This window comes from Megascapheus bottae, chromosome 18, assembly GCF_031878675.1.
Source record: "Megascapheus bottae isolate mThoBot1 chromosome 18, mThoBot2.hap1, whole genome shotgun sequence".
Classification (NCBI taxonomy): domain Eukaryota; kingdom Metazoa; phylum Chordata; class Mammalia; order Rodentia; family Geomyidae; genus Megascapheus; species Megascapheus bottae.
In genome coordinates, this window is record NC_143526.1 from 32,419,291 (window position 1) to 32,439,718 (window position 20,428).

Genomic DNA, 20,428 nt, shown 5'->3' on the forward strand with positions numbered 1-20,428 from the left:
TACCCCATACTTCCTGGAAGGGACATTGTCCCAGGACACGTGGCCATGAGCTACAAGTCCTGTCCACCAGGGGCATCTGTGAAGAGGGGAGGTGAAAGTGGACTCCCCTTCCTGGAGGCCAATGACTGTAGGGCTGGTTGAGGCCCTTGCTGCTTTGCAAGTCTACAGCACAGCTGTCATCGAAGTTCTACTGTGAGCCAAGGACAAAGAAGTAGGCCCCTCTAATGGAGAAAGACCCCTGGGCTTTCCTTCCCATGAATATCCTCCATATGAGCCAGGAAGCTGGTGGGGCCAAGCCCAAGCCTGGGCTCCCTGCAGCATGGCCCTCTCCTATGGCACGTCACTTGGTCTAACTTCAATGGTGGGCAGCAGGTGGTACCTGCTGGGGAGAAACTCCAGGTATGAGTCAAGGAGCTCGGTTCTCACCTCTTTGGATGGATGGAGACAGAGCTGAGGACCAGAGGGGTAACAAGGTCATGTTTGTGTGTGTTTGTGGGATTTGAGTTTCTGGTGTGTGATAATCACCAACCGCTCCTCCCAGCTGGAACTGGCCTGGCACGGGGCCAGGTTCCGCCGCCTCTGGGCAGGTATAAGAGCCAGGGAAGAGAGCCTGGAGCCAGGGCCAGACAGAGGGGCCGGGCACCTGCTGAGGACAAGCGTTGAGAGAGAAAGCTGTGTGGATGACCAGGTGGGTAGGGTTGGATCTGGATGTGTCTTGTGTGGGGGACCAAGAAGGTGCGCTGTGGAAAGAACCTTAGAGAGCCTCAGGAGCCGCCAGGGCCCAGTGCTTTGTGAGGTGAGTTCCTTCTTCCATGTTTCTCTTTTCCCTCCCTTTCTCCACTCCCCATCTTGTAAGTGTGATCTGCTGATTGTTCTCTTTGATATGATGGAAATTAAATCTAAAATGCACTGGGATAGGACAAGTTATACTGAATTCTGGGTACATACAGTGAGACAAAAGAGGATATTCTTAGGAGAGAAACCCAAAGGCACAATGCCTAAGTGCCTCTTCATATTAATATAAAATAATTTACATGCTGGAAGTTTGGCCTAGTGGTAGAATGCTTGCCTAGCATTCACCAAGATCTGGGTTCGATTCCTTGGTACTACATACATAAAAAAAACTGGAAGCGGTGCTGTGGCTCAAGTGGAAGAACTCTCTCCTTCAGAAAGCCCAAGGATAATGCTCAGGTCCTGAGTTCAAACCCCAGGACGGGCAAAAAATAAAATAATATGCATACTGGAAACAAACTCCAAGATATAGAAACAAAGGATTTCCTCCTCCCTGTCCTCCCCCCCCTCCCCTTCCCCCCCCTCCTCCTCCTCCTCCTCCTCCTCCTTGTTCTTCGGCTTCTTCTTCATTTTTGATGATTCTACTTAGCTTATGTATGGTATGTTCACATGTATATCCTCAGGAAGGTTGGTAGGGGAGGGCACAGAACTTGAAGGGAAAGACTGAACAAGTGCAACAGTGGAGCTCCCTGGACAAGGGTGAAAGTGAACTGTGTAACTCGTGAGTGGAGACAGGAGAGAGGGACTGGGAGAGAGCAAGGGAACAGAAGACACTGTAGGAAAGGAAATGTACTCATTACCTGACTCATATAATTATAATCCCTCTGTACATCACCTCTGTATTAACAATAAAGTAAAGTAATTAAAAGAATAAACAAACATGGCCTGCCCAGTGGAGGCTGAGGGCTCTCATCAGGAATTCTCTCAAGATGCAGTTGGGGTGGAGGAGGGAGTAGAGGAAACACCGATTAGCACTAAATACCCCACCCCGGGCTGCGGGGTCTCATAGAGGCTCTGAGGCCTACTTAGCCCCTAACCTTACAGACATAATTTTCACTTTTTCTTTTATTTATTTCCCACACTGGTGGTTGAGCTTTTTTTTTTTTTTTTTTTTTTTTTTTTTGCCAGTCCTGGGCTTGAGCTCAGGGCCTGAGCACTGTCCTTGGACTTTCTCAAGGCTAGAGCTCTACCACTTGAGCCTCACCACCACTTCTGGCTTTTTTCTACGTATGTGGTACCAAGGAATCGAACCTGGGTCTTCATGCATGCTAGGCAAGCACTTTAACCACTAGGCCAAACTCCTGGCCCGTGGTTGAGCTTTTAGACTGGTATTTTGCCACTTGAGCCATATCCCCAAGTCCTTTTCTTTCCTTCCTTCCTCTTTACCTTTCTTTCTTTCCTTCCTTCCTCCATCCTCTCTCTTTTCCTGCCTGCCTGCCTGCCTTCCCTTTTCCTCCTTTATTTCCTTTTTGCTGCTAGAGATTAAGTCAGGAGCTTATACATGCTAGTCAAGAGCTCACCACTGAACCACATTTCCAGTCCTAAAAATTGTGGGATATTTTTCTGAGGGAGAATTGTTTTTAAAGATTTTTTTGTTGAACATATATTGGTTGGACAAGGGAGGTTTCACTGTGACATTTCTTTTTTTTTTTTTTTTTTTTTTTTGCCAGCCCTGGGCTTGGGCTCAGGATCTGAGCACTGTCCCTGGATTTTTTCTCAAGGCTAGAGCTCTACCACTTGAGCCACATCACCACTTCTGGCTTTTTGCTACGTATGTGGTACCGAGGAATCGAACCCAGGTCTTTGTGCATGCTAGGCAAGCACTCTAGCACTAGGCCAAACTCCCGGCACTCCCTGTGACATTTCTATATATGTATACAAGGTATCCCCATTAACCTCACCCTCTCTCCCACTCCCCAGTATCCTTCCTCCTTTTTAAAATAATTTCAACTACGTGAGTGTTCTATTTTTATGCATGCACATAAAGTATTTAAATCGTATTTACCCTCATTTACCCTCTCCATTTCCCCCTCCACCCCCTCTGATACCCAGTCCCCAACACAGCAAGTTTTACTCTCCTCTTCTTCCCCGATCCCCAGCCCTGGGGCTTGAACTCAGGGCCTGGGTACTGTCCTTAAGCTTTTCTCAAAGCTAGTGCTCTACCACTTGAGCCACAGCACTACTTCCAGCCTTCCATTTTTTATGTGTATATGGTACCAAGGAATTGAACTCAGGGCTTCATACACGCTACACAAGCACTCTACCACTAGACCCTACTCCTGGTCCTTTTTTTTTTTTAATATTTCTTATATATATATTTTTATTGTAATTAATAGAAGGTTTACATTATATTCACAAGATAGAAGGTGCATTACTTCATAAATATAGATACCCTTTCTCATGTCATGGTCCCCATTTCCCTCCCCCCTCCTCTTTTTTTTTAAGTGTATATTAACTGTACCAAGGAATTTCACACTTTTTTTTTAAATTGTGGGGCTTGAACTCTGGGCCCTTGAGCTCTTCAGCTCAAGGCTACCATCTTACCCCTTGAGCCAAGGGGCCACTTCTGGTTTTCTAGTGGTTAATTGGAAATTAGAGTCTCACAGACTTTGGTGCCCAGTTGGCTTTGAACTGTGATGCTCAGATCTCAGCTTCCTGAATAGCTAAGATTACAGGTATAAGCAACCCTCCTTCCCTCCCTCCTTCTCTCTTTCTTCCTCCTTCTCTCTCCACTCCTTTCCTCTCCCTCCATCTCCCCTCTCTCCTTCCCTCCCTCCCCCCTCCTCCCTCTCTCTGCCAGTCCTGGGTCTTGAACTCAGGGTCTGAGCACTGTCCTTGGACTCAAGGCTAGAGCTCTAACACTTCAGCCACAGCACCACTTCCAGCTTTTTTCTATGTATGTGGTACCGAGGAATGGAACCCAGGTCTTTGTGCATGCTAGGCAAGCACTCTACCACTAGGCCAAACTCCTGGCCCCTCACACAATTTTATATAGTATTTTCATCAGAAAAATTCTTTCCCCATCCCTCACCCTCTGTTTAACAGCTTTCAGTGAGATTTCCTTATGCTATCTTCATCATTAGACACATAGTGGATGTTATTAAACTGCCCTATGGTTACAATCTATTTCTGTGACTATAAATATATATATGAGTATATAAATATATATACACACATGCACATATATATATATATATGCACATGTTCAAAGTCTAGAGTCTGCAGGCGAGTGAAAATGTGGCATTTGGCTTTTTGAGTATAGCTTATCTTGCTTAACAGGATGTTTTCCAATTCCATCCACTTTCCATTCTTGCAAAAGACATGAATTCATCTTTCTTTAAAACTAAGTAATGCACTGTGGTATATTTGTACCAATTTTTTGTTGTTGTTGTTTTGGTTGGTCCTGGGGCTTGAACTTAAGGTGTGTGGGCACTGTCCCTGACCTTTTAGGCTTAAGGCTAGTGCTGTACCACTTTGAGCCACAGTGCCACTTCTGGTTTTCTGATGATTAATTGGAGATAAGAATCTCATGGGCTTTCCTTTCTCTGGCTGGCTTTGATCAATGATCCTCGGCTCTTAGCCTCCTGAGCAGGTAGGGTTACAGGCATGAGCCACCAGTGCCTGGCTGTACCATATTTTTTTTAAGAGGTCTTTTCTTTTGGTCTGGGCACACCCTTTCCCTGACAACTCACTCATCAATTTGGAAGGGACCTGAGTTACCAGCTTATCAGTCCTAGAAGGACTGCGGAGATTATCTAGTCCAACATTTTAGATATCCCATGTGGGGAAACTGAGGCCCAGGGTGCGAATGGGCTTAGTCACAGTCACACTGGAAAGCAAAGATTCCTAAACCCCATCCTGGGCCTTAAGTATGTTCCCAAAGAGCCTCAGTCCCTGTGCCAGCCTGCCACAGGACTTGGCATTGACAAGAAATCACAGCTCAATTTACAATGTGTGGTTCACACGTGTTACACACTGAAAGCAAGCCAGGCCTTGAATACTGAGTTACTCACACACCCCACCCAGTGGACACTTGGCCTGGGGTGAGGAGGAGCAAAGGGCAGCTGGATGGGCACAGAGCCAGCCAGTGGGTGTGCCCAGGATCCTCCCTGTCATTTCCAAGCCTTCCCCAGGTCTGATCTTGGTACTTCTTCCACAGGGCAGAGAACCAGCTCCTGTGTAGAGAATGAAGGGAACCCGATGGCAGTACACTCGGCTGGTAAGGGGTAAGGGGTGCAGCTCGGGTGAGGTCTGGTCTCTAGCAGGAAGGGAAATGGGGTAGGGTGGGAGTGGGAGGGAGACAAGCCACTGTCCGTGTCCCATCCAGAGGGCACGACAGGGAGGGGCCCTCCTTAGGTGTAAACTGGGAAATGGAGGAGGCCAGGAAAGGGACTCTTATGTGTTTCTCTTGCCAGAGAGTTCTCTCTTTCTTGTGATCTCCCTGAAGTCACTGGGGGCAGGCCTGCACGTGTGTACTCACCTGTGAACACACACACACACACACACACACACACACACACACGCACGCACGCACGCACATGAGCTGACAGATGATGGAAATGTAGGTGACTGACCACACAGTATTGTGCCCACTGGTACACAGCAATCCCTGCCGCAGACTGCACATATAAGCACGCAGGCTGACACTGAAGTGTGCACCTCCTCACAAAGACTTGCCTGTATAACCCTATTCCAAGCCACCACACCATTCATCTGAACAAACACACTGCACCTGTGACGACGACGAGGTGCACTGTCCACTGGTAGAAGGTGACCCTGAGCTTCCCTGTATAATGGAGAAATCCTAGCTCCTCAGGAGCCTGAGGATCATGGTTCAGAACCAGCCCCGGCAAGAAAGTCTGTGAGACTCTTTTCTGCACTCACCAGCCAAAGAATACCAGAAGCGGAGTGTGGCTCAAGTGGTAGAGCACTAGCCTTGAGCAAAAACAAGCTTATGGACAGCGTCCAGGCCGGCCCTGAGTTCAAGCCCCAGGACTGGCATAACAAAAGGATCTCAGCTTGGGATGCTAGGGAGAATTAGGGGTGAAGTCACTGTAAACACGCCTGGTCGTGGAACATGGCAGTGTTGGGGGCACGGTAGGACCAAGATTGTCATTGTCACGTCACGTACGACCACATGGCTGCAGCCTCCAGGCCTTGTGCTCAGCCTAGCGCATGACACCTGGCGCCTTGACCTGGGTGCAGAGAAAATAGGCCCAGACCACACCTGAGCAGCACTGCGGGCGGGGCACACGTGAGGGGCAGGATGGGGCCAGGGGAGGAGCTTCCTCCCCATCCCTCTCCTTGGCTGGCAGTGGGGAGGACAGGGTCCTGTCTGCCACGAGCACTTTCCAGCTACCCAGGCCTGGGCTTCCAGGTTCCTGGTCAGGGGCAAGGAGGCTGCCAGAAACTTAGGGATTTGGTGAGATGGTTTTCCCAGGTCTCAATCTGTCCCCCAACCCACCAGGCCTCTATTTTTACAGCCCACCCGCATGGAGGATGCTCTGTCTGGGGAAGAGGGCCAGGAGGAAGAGGAGAAGGAAGAAGAGGAGGAGGAGGAGGAGGCAGCTCGCAGCTCTGGCCCTGCAGACCTCACGGAGCCTCAGCTGATAGAAACCAGCCAGGTCCTGGGTGCCTCAGAGATTAGGCAGGTTCGGGCCCTGCCCATGTGCCAAGACTTTAGCCCCGAGTCTCTTCCCTACACCAGCCACACCTAGGGGCACGGGGGTCACAGTTGTTCTGTCCCCAGCTCAGTGTCCCCCGTGACAAATGTCCTCTTCTGTATGGACTTCCCTTTCCTTCCTTGTCATCTGGCCCAGCAGCATAATACCAGGGCCACAGGATTGAGGACAGAGTGAGACTCCTGGGGATCTAGAGCCAGACCTGGGCTGGAGGTGTGAGAAGGTAGAGGCCAGGAAGAGGGGTTTAGCATTTCTTCTGTCCTCTGGGAACCTGGTGACCAAGGGGTGAGTCCTGAGACCCACTCTGGGCTGGAGTCCTGGCTCTGCCACTTCCTTGTTCTCTCCCCAAGCCTCAGTTTTCCTCATCTGTAAAATGGGCTATTGCTGCTGGATACAGGCAAGCGCCCTGCCCGAGTGGTTCTGTTTTACCCCAGCCCTTCGGGACACTAGAGCCTTCAGCAGGAGGGAGGCGGGAGGGCGAGCCCCTCAGTAATCTTTCCATCTGCCTCTAGCTCAGTCTCCACTTACCCCCAAGAGTAGCTGGCAGACCCTGGACCCTGGTCTTCTGCACATCAAGGGATGGTTTCAGTCTTCGGAGCCTGTACCGGCAGATGGAAGGCCACAGTGGGCCGGTGCTGCTGCTGCTCAGAGACCAAGACGGGCAGGTGAGCTGGGCTGGAGTTCTGTACTCCCAGTACGACCAGCGCTGGGGGAGGAAGAGGCTACAACCACCAGGCAGGCACTGAGCTGCCCACCAGAAGCCTGGTGCGCATGTATTCCTGTGCACGTGTTTCCTATGTGTAATCGAACAAGACCAACCTAGATAGTGTGCAGCCCCTGGGAGCTGAGGCTGGCGCGCGCGCGCGCGTGTGTGTGTGTGTGTGTGTGTGTGTAGCATTAAGCAAAAGGTTATTTAATACAAAGGGAAAACTGCATCCTTCCTGCTTGGAAGGGGAGGGCGGATACTAGCAGGAAGGGGAGACTAAGGGGGAGGGAAGGGATGATGAATATTTTTTTTGTCAGTTGTGGGGCTTGGGTGCTGTCCCTGAGCTTCTTTTGCTCTAGCTAGCACTTGAACCACAGTGCCACTTCAGGCTTTTTCTGTTTATGTGGTACTGAGGACTTGAACTCAGGGCTTCATACATGTGAAGCAAGCACTCTACCACTAGGCCACATTCCCAGCCCCCCTCGTTTTCCTCTTTAACACAGGTATGAACAGCATTCGCAGGTCGGCTGACAATGGGCTGACAACTAGATAAGACCAGAGGCTTACTGTTGGGTATGATGACGGTTCTTACTGTGCTCGTGTTAGAGAACATTTTCATTCGTAAGAACTGAACTGTCCAGAAGTGAGGGGTCATCAAATCTGCTGCTCACTCTCAAACAGGTCAGAAGACGCATAGAGAGAGCAAGCACAGAGCACACACCTCTACAGCGTGCGATGAATCTGTGCTTTGAACTATATGTTTGAAATTGATCAAGAAACGCGAGGGAAGCTGGTGTGTGGTGCATAGCTGTAACTCCAGCCCTGGGAGGCTCAGACAGGATGGTGAGTCTGAGGCCAGCGTGGGCTCTATAGCCAGACCCCATCACAAACAAATGAAAACTGCTGATGGCTCAGCCCTGTAACCCTAGCTCATACCTGTAATCCTAGCCACTCAGAAGGCTGAGATCTGAGGATCAAGCTGGGGCAGGAAAGCCCATGAGATATTTATCTCCAACTAAGCACTAGAAAAAGAGAAGTGGTACTGCAGCTCAACGTGGTAGAGCACTAGCCTTGAGCAGTAGAGCCCAAACACAGCACCCAGGCCTTCTTTGAGTTCAAGCCCCATGACTGACCAAAAAAAAAAAAAATATATATCAAAATTAAAATAAAAAAAATGAAAAGTAAAAGAAAGCAGCTTCTAAAACACGCTTAGTACCAGTGATTTAGGCCTGTAATCCAAAGCTACTCGGGAGGCTGAGATGTGATCATTACTTCCAGCTCAGGAAGGAGGCACCATCTTCACTTAACCAGCCCAGGCTGGAGGCAGGGCTGAAGTGCCAGCTGTGAGCAAAGGTAAAGACAGAGCATGTGGCCCTGGATTCAAGTCCCTGCACCAGCATAAACAAACACAATTCCAGATGTTTCCAGAACATCTCAGTGAAGGGAAATCTGAACAGTAGCATTAGAGGATGTTAGAAATGGCTGGGGATGTTGGGGGGTGTTGTGTAAGAAGAATAAGGACACAGAAGGACAGACATCAGCTGGAAAGGAACTTGGCAAGGTAAACTTTATTTCTGCTGAAGCTTGTGCCGTCAGCCATAAAATCTGCCTAGAAGCAAACAGAGCAAGCACACTGCTCCCTTTTTAAAACCCAATACAGCAGGCTCTCCACCCCTCTGCTCAGATTAGTTGACACAATCTGCTCAGACTGGCTAGTTTGAGGAGGATAAGATGTATTTACATGAATGACCACTAAAATACTGAGATAAGCAGGCACCTGTGGCGCATGCCTGTAATGAGATTTGAGGACCACGGTTCAAAGTCAGCATGGACAGTAGTCTGTGAGACCTTTTTTTTTTTTTTTGGCCAGTTGTGGGGCTTGAACTCAGGGCCTGAGCACTATCCTTGGACTTTTCTCAAGGTTAGGGCTCTACCCTGGAGCCACAGCACCACTTCAAGCTTTTTTCTATGTATGTGGTACCGAGGAATCGAATCTGGGTCTTCTTACATTCTGGGCAAGCACTCTACCACCAGGCCAAACTCCTGGCCCATGTGAGACTCTTTTTTTTTTTTTTTTTTTTTTTTTTTGCCAGTCCTGGACTTCAGCTCAGGGCCTGAGCACTGTCCTTGGACTTTCTCAAGGCTAGAGCTCTACCACTTGAGCCTCAGCACCACTTCCAGCTTTTTTCTATGTATGTGGTACCGAGGAGTTTGAACCCGGGTCTTCGTGCATGCTAGGCAAGCACTCTCCCACTAGGCCAAACTCCCAGCCCCTATGTGAGGCTCTTATCTCTAATTGACCACCAGAAAACTAGAAGTGGCGCTGTGGTTCAAAGCAGTAGAACACTAGCCTTAAGCTGAAAAAGCTCAGGCACAGTGCCCAGGCCCTGGGTTCAAGCCCTATGAGACACACACACACACTCACACATGCAAAAAAAAAAATCTTTGAGGTAAAATTAACAGTACTTGAGCAATCTCAAAACATGTATCTACTCTAGAACAATCTGAGGTATGTCTTAGTTACTCTTCCATTTTAGAACAACCAGTTAAGACAAAACTTAGTTTCAAAAATTTTCTTTTCCCAAAGCATTTTTTTCTTTTCCTTTTCTGTACTTTCTGACATTGTCTTAGCAGAATAATCAACAAGAACCAAGCCACCATCCTGAAGAAGGAGCCTGGTTGCTGATTCTGAGCTTCTTTTACTCAAAGCCAGGGTTCTGCCCTTTGATCCACAGCTCCACCTCTGTTTTGTTTTTGTTTTTTTTTTCCTCATGTGTGTGTAATTTATTGAGTAGGATTATAGGGGTGAGCCACTGGCACCCAGCCAAAGCAGGATTTTTTAAAGTATCCCACCTTGATTTAACAAAAAAAAAGATATTTTTTTCTCACCAGGGTGGTAGCTAGGATACCACAGGAAATCATATTTTGAATTTGGGGGACACATGTCTCAATTGTCTGCCTAGCAAGTGAGGCCTTGAATTCAAGTCCCATGACCATTATAAAAAAAAAGTCATCTGTAAGTAGAGCAGTATCCTTGAGCTCAAGAGCTCAGGGACAGTGCCCAGGTCCAGAGTTCAAGTCCTGTATCTGACCAAAAAAACAAAAAAAACAAAAAAAACAAAAGCAGCTTGATGCAGTGGCTTATGCCTATAATCCTAGCTACTCAGAGGCTGAGATTTGAGGGTCCCGGTTCAAAGCCAGCCCTGGGCACTGAAGTCTGTGAGACTCTTATCTCCAATTAACCACTAGAAAACCAGAAGTGGCACTGTGGCTCAAGGGGTAGGGCAGTAGACTTGAGCTGAAGAGCTCAGGGACAGCGCCCAGGCCCAGAGTTCAAGTCCCAAGACCAAAACAAAACAAAAAAACCAGTCATCTTCAAGAGGAAGAAGGGGGGGGTGTTACTTGGCTTTCTTACTGTTTGTCTATTTCTAGTTTTTCTAGGGTTGCTTGTCTAAAGCGAACGCTGTTTAGTGTTGAGAATGAAAGAGAGGGTGCGGGTGAGAACACGTGGGGAGCGTGGAGAAAGGGTGCAGGCTGGAAGACCATAGTGGGTCCCTGTCCCAAGCCCTGCTCTGGCTGTCCTGGTGTCCTCCAGGCTGTGGCAGCGACACCATGGGGCCTGGAGAGCAGGGCTGGCTACTGGAGGCCTCGGCTTCCCGGACACCCACACCGCCTGCCTGTGCTTTGTAGATGTTTGGTGCCTTCTCGTCCTCCACGTTCCGGCTCAGCAAAGGCTTCTACGGCACGGGGGAGACATTCCTCTTCACCTTCTCCCCACAACTGAAGGTGAGGCAAGGCTGCAGGACACAGCGCATCTCTGTACAGGGGCTACATCAGGGCTGAGGGCCTCTCCACCCGGCTGCCGTCTCCCTGGCTGAGAAGGGGAAGGAGGTTCTTCTCAGATGCAGGCCAGAAAGCCATGATGGGTCTAAGCGCAGGCTTCTCTCCCAGGGCATGCCACCAGGAGGACATGTCCAGTGGTGTCTTACCAAACACAGGGTGTCAAAGGGAGAGATGCCACATGTCATTGCACTTGTGGAACTGGAAGTCTTAGAAGCTGGTGGAGCAGGACAGCTGGTCTGGGCTGGGGTAGGCAAGGACCAGGCTTCTGAGTTTCAAGGTGGCGATTCCCATGCCCACATTCTGCACCACAGCTCTTTCGCCAGACGGGCTCAGGGCCCAGCATCCACTGGGCTGGTTGAGCAGAGGCAGAGGGGAAAAGGACTGCAGAACCTAGGCTGAATAGAAGTGAAGGAAGAGAGAAAGAGGGACTCGATAGAGGGAAGGTCTCCCCAAGGCCAAAGACTTGGGACACAGCTTGAGCGGTGTGTGGAGAATGGGGTATATAGATGGCAGAGAGGGGGCAGTGAAATAGACGGGAGAGGGAAAAGTCCCAGACTCCTCTTCAGAGGAGAGGAAATGTCTATTAGAGAAATCTCTCTGGGGTGACACTTGGAGTGAAAGGTAAGAAATGACCTTGAATGGCAGGGGTTAGTAAATGCAAATGTCCTGAGGTAGGAATGAGCTCAAGTATCCAAGGGATAGAAAGTTGCCTCCAGTAAGTTTTGAGGAGAGAGTAGAGAGAAGAGCAGGTGTGAGAACAGGCATGCTGTGGCTGGGTAAGGACTGGATTTTATCCCTCTTGTAGTATGGAGCCTTTGTAAGCCTTAGGGAGAAGGCTGACAGAGTGAACTGGGTTTGGAGTGGGTAACTTGTATCACCGCATGGAGATGGGCAAGGCAGATGGGGGAACGAGACCGGCTGGAAGGCTGTGATCCAGGCAAGGGTGGAAGGGACAGGCAGGACAGAGACCATGGAAGTTGGAAGTATCTTTAGAGCTGGCATTGGAGGCAGGCAGGCTTGGTGACATCCTGGAGGAACAGGAACTTAGTGACAGCATCCATCCCAACTCCTGGCCTGGACTTTCCTTCTGTCTCCAGCTGTGGAAGCGGAAGTCTCCAAGGTTTCCAGAGGGCATTGGATGGCTCTGAGCTCCAGGGAGACTAAAGGGCTACAAGCCAATCTCAAGGGCCAAGCCTCCCTGTTGCTCTGGCCCTGTTCCCTGTGCAACGCTGCCACCTAGTGTCTTGATGTCAGATTGCAGGGAACATTACTCAGTGTCAGCAAGCCTTTCTCTTGTAATCCAAGGTGTTCAAGTGGACTGGAAACAATTCATTCTTTGTCAAAGGGGACTTGGACTCACTGATGATGGGCAGCGGCAGGTAGGTGTCTCTGTCCTCCGGGTCTTAGCCCCAGTGGACATGGCTGGTCTGGGTGGGAAGGGAGGCTGGTGGTTTGCCTTTAGGTTAGCATCCCAGTCTACTTCTCCCTCCAGTCCTGGGAACCCTAGGCCCAGACTAAGGTCGAGGAAAAAGGTGGCATAAACTTGTCTAACCAAATGCTTTATGGCTGGCCTAGGCTTAGTTTGAACTGATGTGATGAGATGAAGCTAGAGTCGCAACCTGACAGCCTTCTTCCAGGATACTGCATGAGAGAACACTTTTGCCCAGCTTGACCTCTGTGTAGACAGTTTAAAAAAAAAAAAAAGTCTTGGCCAGGAGTATGACCTAGTGGTAGAGTACTTGCCAGCAGGCACAAAGATCCGGGTTTGATTCCTCAGTACGATATACATAGAAAAAGCCCGAAGTGGTGCTGTGACTCAAGTGGTAGAGCTCTAGGCTTGAGAAAGTCCAATGATAGTGCTCAGGCCCTGAGCTCAAGCCCGGGCCAAAAAAAAAGTCTGAAAGCCAGATGTCAGTGGCTTATGCCTATAAATCCTAGCTACTCAGGAGACTAAGATCTGAGGACTGTAGTTCAAAACCAGCTCAGACAGAAAAGTCAATGAGACTCTTATTTCTAATTAACCAGGAAAAAAAAAGCTAGAAGAGCTGTGGCTCAATTTTTAAAGCACTAGCTTTGAGCAAAGCATCTCAGGGACAGTGCCCTGGCGGAGTACCAGAGCACGTGCGTGTGCGCGCGCACACACACACACACAGACACGCGCACACAGTTTGTTCTCATCCCTTCAAAATCCAGGAACACTGTTATGCCCTGAGGGCAAAGGTGCAAGCCTATAAATTCTTTGTGTTCCCAGCTGCCTGAAGAGCCTCTGTTGAGAGGCGCCCAGGAGAGTGGCCATTTCTGATGAGTAATAACTTCCTGTTTCCACCTGGGTTTTCTGTGCAATTTGGGGATTGGTATATTCCAGAGGTTCCCAAACTGGGTTTTGACTCCACAGCCTGTTGAGTCCTCCAAATTTAGGATAAATTGATTTACAACGTGATGAGGAAAACCAGGCTACCTGAAGGGAGGCCCCGGGCTGCTGGAGGTGTAAGCCATTAAGACTTTCTCTTCTCCTCAGTGGCCAGTTTGGGCTGTGGTTGGACGGAGACTTGTACCGAGGGGGAAGCCACCCATGTGCGACCTTCAACAATGAGGTGCTGGCCCGGCAGGAGCAGTTCTGCATCAAGGAGCTGGAGGCCTGGGCTGTGAGCTGACAGCCTCTGGGATGCCATGAGGCCTGCCTGCCTGAGCAGCCACGCCCATCTGAAACAAGACAGTTAAGAAACCCTGAGAGGCCTGGGGACGGGTAGCAACCAGTGGGCCAGGCACTATTCTGGAGAGTGACTTGGAAGGAGAAAGAAGCACAGAGTCCTTCATGAAAATATCTTTATAGGAATATGCCAGCAAATACATATTTATTGGTAGAAAATCCTAAGACACAAAATTTAAAATTGACTAAAATTTGACCCACATAAGCTAACAAGTTTGTGTATATCTTTCAAAAAAAAGTTGCCCTAGACACAGACATATGTGCATGTTCACGCTGTATTTTAGGTATTACTTTCACTTAATAAAGACAGCATCATTCTTTCTGCTCTGCTGCATATTCTAGAACACAGACATAGGGGGCATTAATGCCAGGTGTGCACAGGTCATGGCATAATTTTGTGCAAAAGCTATGTAAACATTTGGACTCAGAAGCTGAATTCTTGAGGATGGAGCCTCGGAGGGTGGAGGAGACATGTTTTCAGGCACAACAGAGCCCCCCACCTTCCCCAGGAGGCATCTGTCTGCCTCTGGCTGAAAGAACAATGCTGTCAGGTCAGGGTTACATGGAGTTCCTTGAATCCCATCCCCAGCTCAGGTCGGCTACAGTGCTGTGGCATTAAGCACCCAGGCAGGGTCCTTTGTACAGAAAGGGCAGGCTGGGCACAGTGAGGAGGGGTTCCAGACATTCAGGAAGCAACTGTCATTGCCACCTGAAGCTCTGCTCAAGTCTCAAGGTTGACAATACAACTCCAGGGACTTTGCCACTAAACATCTCCATTTATACACAGCCAAGGTGTTCCTTAAGAAAAATTTAGCCTTGTAATTGGCACATGTGTCTCATGATTTCAACAGTTACAAACAACATAAAGTGCAGTGGTGGACTTATAGAGGACAAGAGATGATTATAAAAGAGATGCTTCTAGAAAGCACAGTGGTACGATGTGAGGACTACAAAATTCCAGAATAAGCCACAATGATTTAAAGAAAAGATGGGCAGAGATCAAACAAGCAATCTTAGCAGGAAAGTATTACATTCGTGACTGTGATTCCCTCCCTGGATGGAGAGGCACCTACCTAGCCTGTGGGAAAGGCTCCTCCCCCACACACAGTGGGCTAGGAGGGAAGGAGGCTTTTAATACCCTCCTGCGAATGATGACAGCCCTTCCCTCTGAGGACGGACGGACAGATGGATGGACAGAGGAATGGCAGACAACCAGTACTTTCATGTATAATGGACAGGGCAAAACTCAGCCACCCAGGGGAAGCAGTGGTTGAGGGAAGCTGTGCAGAAAGCTGTCCCCACTTGCTCTAGCTGTCACCTCACTCCTGCCAGCTGTCAGAGGGGGTGGCTCTGTTAAAGGAGCCTCAGTACTAAGATGATGGGGTTCACAGCACACTCTGGCAACCAATGCTTTGGATCCAAGTTTAGTTGTGTGTGTGTGCTAGTCCTGAGGCTTGAACTCAGGACCTAAGCACTGTCCCTGAGTTTTTGTGCTCAGGATTAGTGCACTACCACTTGAACCACAGCTCCATTGCTGGCTTTTTGGTAGTTAATTTGAGATAAGAGTCTCATGGACTTTCCTGGGCTGGTTTTGAACCATGATCTTCAGGTCTCAGCCTCCTGAGTAGCTAGGATTACAGGCGTGAGCCACCAGTGCCTGGCTGGACATCACTGGGAATGAGGTGCCATTATTACTGGTCTTAGAGAACAGCCTGGACTGAGGCGTCCCTTTGCCCCTGAGCTGTCTGTTCTAAAAAGAGGTTCATTCTCCATTTATGAAAGGCTAAGGCTGCAAATGGAGCTCAGTTGTAGAGCACTCGTCTGGCTTGTGAGAGACCCTGGGTTCACTCCCCAGCAGGGGTGGGGAGAGGGAGGAGACCTTAGCTCTCACATGCCCTTGCCACAGAGCTGGTGGCCAGTCCTAGCCCTCACCTGCTTCTGCCCAACCCTGGCAGCTCATGGGGCAGGACAGGAGGTTCATTACCCCTCACAAGTGTTTAATAAACTCAGGGAGATTGGTATCCCTTTAGGTCTGTTCATAACTTTGAATTCCATCTTTGAATTTGTTTGTATCCTTAAATCAATTTCTACACTAAAAAAAAGAAAGAAAACAATCATCTGTCATAGTTCAGAGTAGATAAAATAGTTACTATTCTAAGAAAATAGATTAGTAAGAGAGAAAAGGCTTTAATAAATGTTAAAAAGGTAATGCTTCCCATAGCTTGGGTAGTAAGATTTGCCTCATATGTTTCACATTTCTTTGAATAAAAATCACTTACCATCAACATAGATAGATACTCAAAATACAACTTAAGAAAGCACTGCTTAATAAGTGTGCAGGACTGTGATTAAATCCCCCAAGGGATTTAATTTAAGGGAGAGGGACTTCTGTCAACAACCAGCTGCAGACATTCACACATCTTAAAAGTTAAGCTTGGTCCTGGATTTGGGAGCTTCTTCTGAGGCCTGGTAGCACCACTCCTTTTTGTGAGGTGTTATGAGCGGGGCTATGATATCACCATCCTAGAGAAAAGAGAGAGAAAAGCAAGGAATAGACAAACGCCAGTCTTCAGCTCCTTCTCTGCAGACCTGTCTTGTGGTAGATGGACGGCAATCAGGAAGCTCAGAATAACGCATGCATGCCCAGTGCTCAGGTCTGAGGAGAAACACTCTAGTCCTCAGTAGGTCAGGGCCTTCACGGGAAAGATGGCTGGATATCTCTTCATGGAACACAATCTCTATCCTATTTTGGTTTGTTTGTTTGTTTTCTAGGAAAAAAGAGGCTGCATTGGGGTCTAGCTTCTTTCTTATCTGGTCACTTCTGAAAGAAATGGCCCAGGTCTATGAGATATCAATAAAAAGGTGGGACGGGATGGCCAGGTTTAGTGGCTTACATCTGAATTCCTCTGGTTCAGGAGATGCACAGATGGAAGCCAGCCCAGGCAAAAAGTTAATAAGACCCCCCATCTTGGGGCTGGGAGTCTGGCCTAGTGGTAGAGTGCTTGCCTAGCAAGCACAAAGACTGAAGTTCAATTCCTCAATATCACATACATAGAAAAAGCTGGAAATGGTGCTGTAGCTCAAGTGGTAGAGCTCTACCCATGAAAAAGTCTAAGGATGATGCTCAGGCCCTGAGTTCAAGTCCCAGAACTGGCAAAAAAAAAAAAAGGACTCCCATCTCAACAAAGCAAACCAGGTATAGGACTATGTGCTTGTGGTCCTAGCTTATATGGGAGATACAGATAAGAGTCTAAGGCAGAAGCAAGATCTTACCTGAAAAAAAATTTTAAAGAGGGCTAGGTGCATGGCTCATGCTTAGCAAGAGGGAGGCCCCAAGTTCAAACCCCAGTGTTGAAATAAATAAACAAACAAACATCCTCCTGAGCCTGGCCTCTTCTGTGGTCTGCCTGCAGCAAAAGAGCCTGACAACCACTGGCCAGATCTCCTCTAAAGCTTCCTACCCAGCCTCACTGAAGCATGTTACTGCAACTGTAGCCTATTTGTGTGCTTTTATCCCCACCTAGAGTGAGACCCTTGGAACTAAGGAACTTGTCCACCTTTGGTATTGTTCCATCCCTCGTCTGTAACATAAGGCAAGACAGCAAACACCTGCTGCATGCAAGGAATGCACATGCTCTAGGAGGCTCTACTTCCATCCCCAGTAAAAGCTTCTCCCAGTGCTGGCCCATCTCTTGCTGTAGGTGTCAGTAGTTTGCTTCCTGGAGCCACTCTGGTTGAGGGAGACATACTTCCTTATTTCCATGGTCTCAGCACGCATGCATGCTCATAATTACAGCTGCATGGCAGGTCTTAAATACTCAATGGCTCCTCTCTACTGTAGGCAAAAAAAAACCCCAAAAAACAAAAAACCAAGATTCCCTCACAATCCAGTGTCTTCTCACCTTCTTACTATCCGACAAAAGGAATGTTCCATTCACACAAACTGAGGCCCCACTGCCACCCACCCTCATCCATCCTTCTCTAGCCAGCAGGACTGGGCCCGCCTCCCGGAGAGATGTTCCTCCTTCCTCAGGAGGCTTTCTCCTCAGCAAGCCAACCCCTGGAATCTTTGAGAACCTGCCTGTTCTATGCCTCTAGAACTTGCCAATGACTCACTGAGCTACTCTGGCACATTGAACCATTTGCTTTATTCCCTTTAGCACTGGATGCACAGGGGAAACAGGCAACTTTAGCTAGGTAAGGTAGCTGACACCTGTCATCCCAACTATTTGGGAGGGAGGCAGTGATTGACAGCATCATTGTTTGAAGCCAGCCTGGACAAAAAAAAAAAAAAAAAAAAAAGATCAAAACTCCATTTCAATCAATGAGCTTGGTATGGTGGCTTGTGCCTGACATCCCAGCTTTGTGGGAGGCCTAGGTAGGAGAACCGAGGTCCAAGGCCTACCCAGGCAAAAAATGGTAGAGTTGTTTTTTGGGTAGATCTATTATCTTTGCCCACAGCCAATTCTGGACCATAATCTTCCTAACATCGCTGACCCCAAGCCTCTGAGATGACAGCTCAGCTGATTTGTTGAGGAGGAGTCCTGCTAACTTTTTGTGCTATTTGGTCTGTAATTATGATTTGCCCTGTGTAGCTAGGATTCTAGGTAGAAGCCACCATGCCCAACCAACTAAAATTTAAATGAGAACTTCTCAGTAAACAGAAAAGAGTACTTATAGCTTCTCCTTAAAAACTGAAGAAGAGAAAAATAAAAAGCTAGGTGCTGATGTTTCATGACTATAATGCTAGCTACTCAAGAGTCTGAGATCTAAGGATTGTGGTTCAAAGCCAGCCCAGGCAGAAGTCTGTAACTCATATGCTTTGGTTCAAAGTGGTAGAAAGCGGAAGGGGCGGGGGAGGGAAACGGGTACCAAGACATGTGAAAAGGTATCAATGTATGTGAATTAATGCACCTTCTATCTGGCAAATATCATGTAACCCTTTTACTAATTACAATAATAATAAAAAAAAACCAAAAAAAACCAAACAAAGTGGTAGAAAGCTATGCTTGAGAAAAAAAGAGCCCAGGGGCAGCAGCCAAGCCCCGAGTTCAAGCCACACGACAAGAACAAAAGAACAGGGGAAGGGTGGGAGGGAAATGGGGACCATGTCATGAGAAAGGGTATCAATGTTTGTGAAGTTATGCACCTTCTATCTGGTGAATATAATGTAACCCTTCTATTAATCACAATAAAAAATTATTAAAAAAAAAAAAGAACAAAAGAACAGTAAGTAAGAGGCCACCTACCGGCGGCTTGGTGAAGTCTCTGACTTTGCACCACTGGACAAACTTTTGGGTAGCAGTGAACAGACTCTTCTCATCTGTCTTCTTACAGTACACACGAATCAGCTGCTCTGCAAATGTCTCTGGCAGGAATCGTGAAACCTTTCCAAAAGAGAAGTTTCATCATCACCTCCAATGCATGCCTCAGAAGGTGCCAGCTGCACTGCTGGCTCCTGAGCCCCAGTGTGGATATATTAAGAGCAGTACCTTAGTTAGCATGTGCAAGGCCCTGGGTTCAACCCCTAGTACTTTATTCCAATTATAATCAAAGACAAGCATTCAAGCTAATTGTCACATTGCAAATAACATTTACAATATTACATCAATAAGATTAACTGGCTTATATTCTAAATACCCATCCCCCTTTCCCTCAGACTCAAATAGATGTGCAAAGATACTTGTACTTGTGCGACATCAACCAACTCACACCCACCTCCCACCAGGCCTCCAACACAAACACTGCGTTTTCATTTATGTTTAGCAAACAGAAACGGGGCTATTAAAATGGGTATGCATATATATATATTTAAATTTTTTTAATTTTCAAAATATGCTCCCAGCCCCTAGACAGAGTCTAGGTAGCCTGGGTGGACCTTGAGCTCTTGACTATTTTGCCTCAGCCTCCTAAGTGCTGGGATTTACCACTATGCCTGGTAAAAGGTGCTTTTCTGAAACTACTGACTCCACAAACTTACTATACATAGCAGTAGATATCTTTACTTCCTCTAAGTTAGTTACCTGCTTTTTGGAAATTTTGATTGCTGTTTGGGAATCCCTCTTGCCATAGAAGTGAACATGATCGATTGGATTCTTGTCTTTCATCCCATAGTCCATGTTGATAACCTTAATGAAAGCAATTTGTAAGGAGTTACCTGACAACTATGAAAATAGACTCAAGGAACAAGGGTACCACAAGAAATGAATAAAGTCTTCTACCGAATATCTAGCGTGGTACATGTCTTTTTTTTTTGTCGTGGGCCTGGGAGCTGTCCCTGAGCTCTTCAGCTCAAGGCTAGCACTCTACCTCTTGAGCCACAGCGCTACTTCCGGTTTTCTGGTGGTTAATTAGAGTTACCTAAGAGTCTCACAGACTTCCGTGCCTGGACTGGCTTTGAAATGTAACCCTTAGATCTCAGCCTCCTGAGTAGCTGGGATCACAGGTATGAGCTACCAGTGCCAGCTTCTTTTCACTTTGTATATTCTGGGGCTTACTACTCACATCCACTATGAAGTCTTCCGCCTTCAGCTCGACCTCAAGGAGCACTTCATCAGGTTGTGCACAAGCAACCTCTTCTGGAAGATGTTCATAGTCTTCCTAGAAAAGAGGAGGGTTGCATGCTAGAGCAGGAGCTGCACCAACTCTTCCCCTTCGACAGTTCCCAGTTCTGCCCGTCCTCCAAACCATCTTAAA

The 20,428-nt window shown here is 47.9% G+C and overlaps 2 protein-coding genes across 6 annotated transcripts in view; one reads left to right on the top strand and one right to left on the bottom strand.

Annotated features, from left to right (window-relative positions):
• Positions 1-611: 611 nt before the first annotated feature.
• On the top strand, positions 612-13,785 carry Tldc2 (TBC/LysM-associated domain containing 2). Of its 4 annotated transcripts, none has more exons than XM_090352324.1 (7): positions 612-796; positions 4,952-5,018; positions 6,276-6,416; positions 7,014-7,138; positions 10,870-10,965; positions 12,328-12,401; positions 13,541-13,785. In XM_090352324.1, exons 2-7 carry the CDS (start codon positions 4,979-4,981, stop codon positions 13,674-13,676), a joined length of 612 nt encoding a protein of 203 aa, XP_090208450.1. In that variant the 5' UTR covers positions 612-796; positions 4,952-4,978; the 3' UTR covers positions 13,677-13,785. The 4 variants fall into 4 exon arrangements, with proteins under 4 accessions (XP_090208450.1, XP_090208448.1, XP_090208451.1 ...); XM_090352322.1 differs by having other exon boundaries at positions 4,952-5,011; positions 6,276-6,443; positions 6,986-7,138; XM_090352325.1 differs by having other exon boundaries at positions 4,952-5,011.
• A 2,364-nt stretch (positions 13,786-16,149) lies between these two features.
• Samhd1 (SAM and HD domain containing deoxynucleoside triphosphate triphosphohydrolase 1) overlaps positions 16,150-20,428 on the bottom strand; it is a 41,497-nt gene continuing 37,218 nt past the window's right edge. The window contains exons 13-16 of one of the 2 annotated variants that reach the window (XM_090352320.1): positions 20,237-20,332; positions 19,756-19,860; positions 18,982-19,119; positions 16,150-16,255 (exon numbers count right to left, since the gene is read on the bottom strand). In XM_090352320.1, the coding sequence (XP_090208446.1) occupies positions 16,154-16,255; positions 18,982-19,119; positions 19,756-19,860; positions 20,237-20,332 (441 nt within the window). In that variant the 3' untranslated portion in view covers positions 16,150-16,153. Of the gene's footprint in view, positions 16,256-17,860; positions 18,007-18,981; positions 19,120-19,755; positions 19,861-20,236; positions 20,333-20,428 lie in introns of those variants that run through there. The other variant, XM_090352321.1, reaches the window with a different exon arrangement.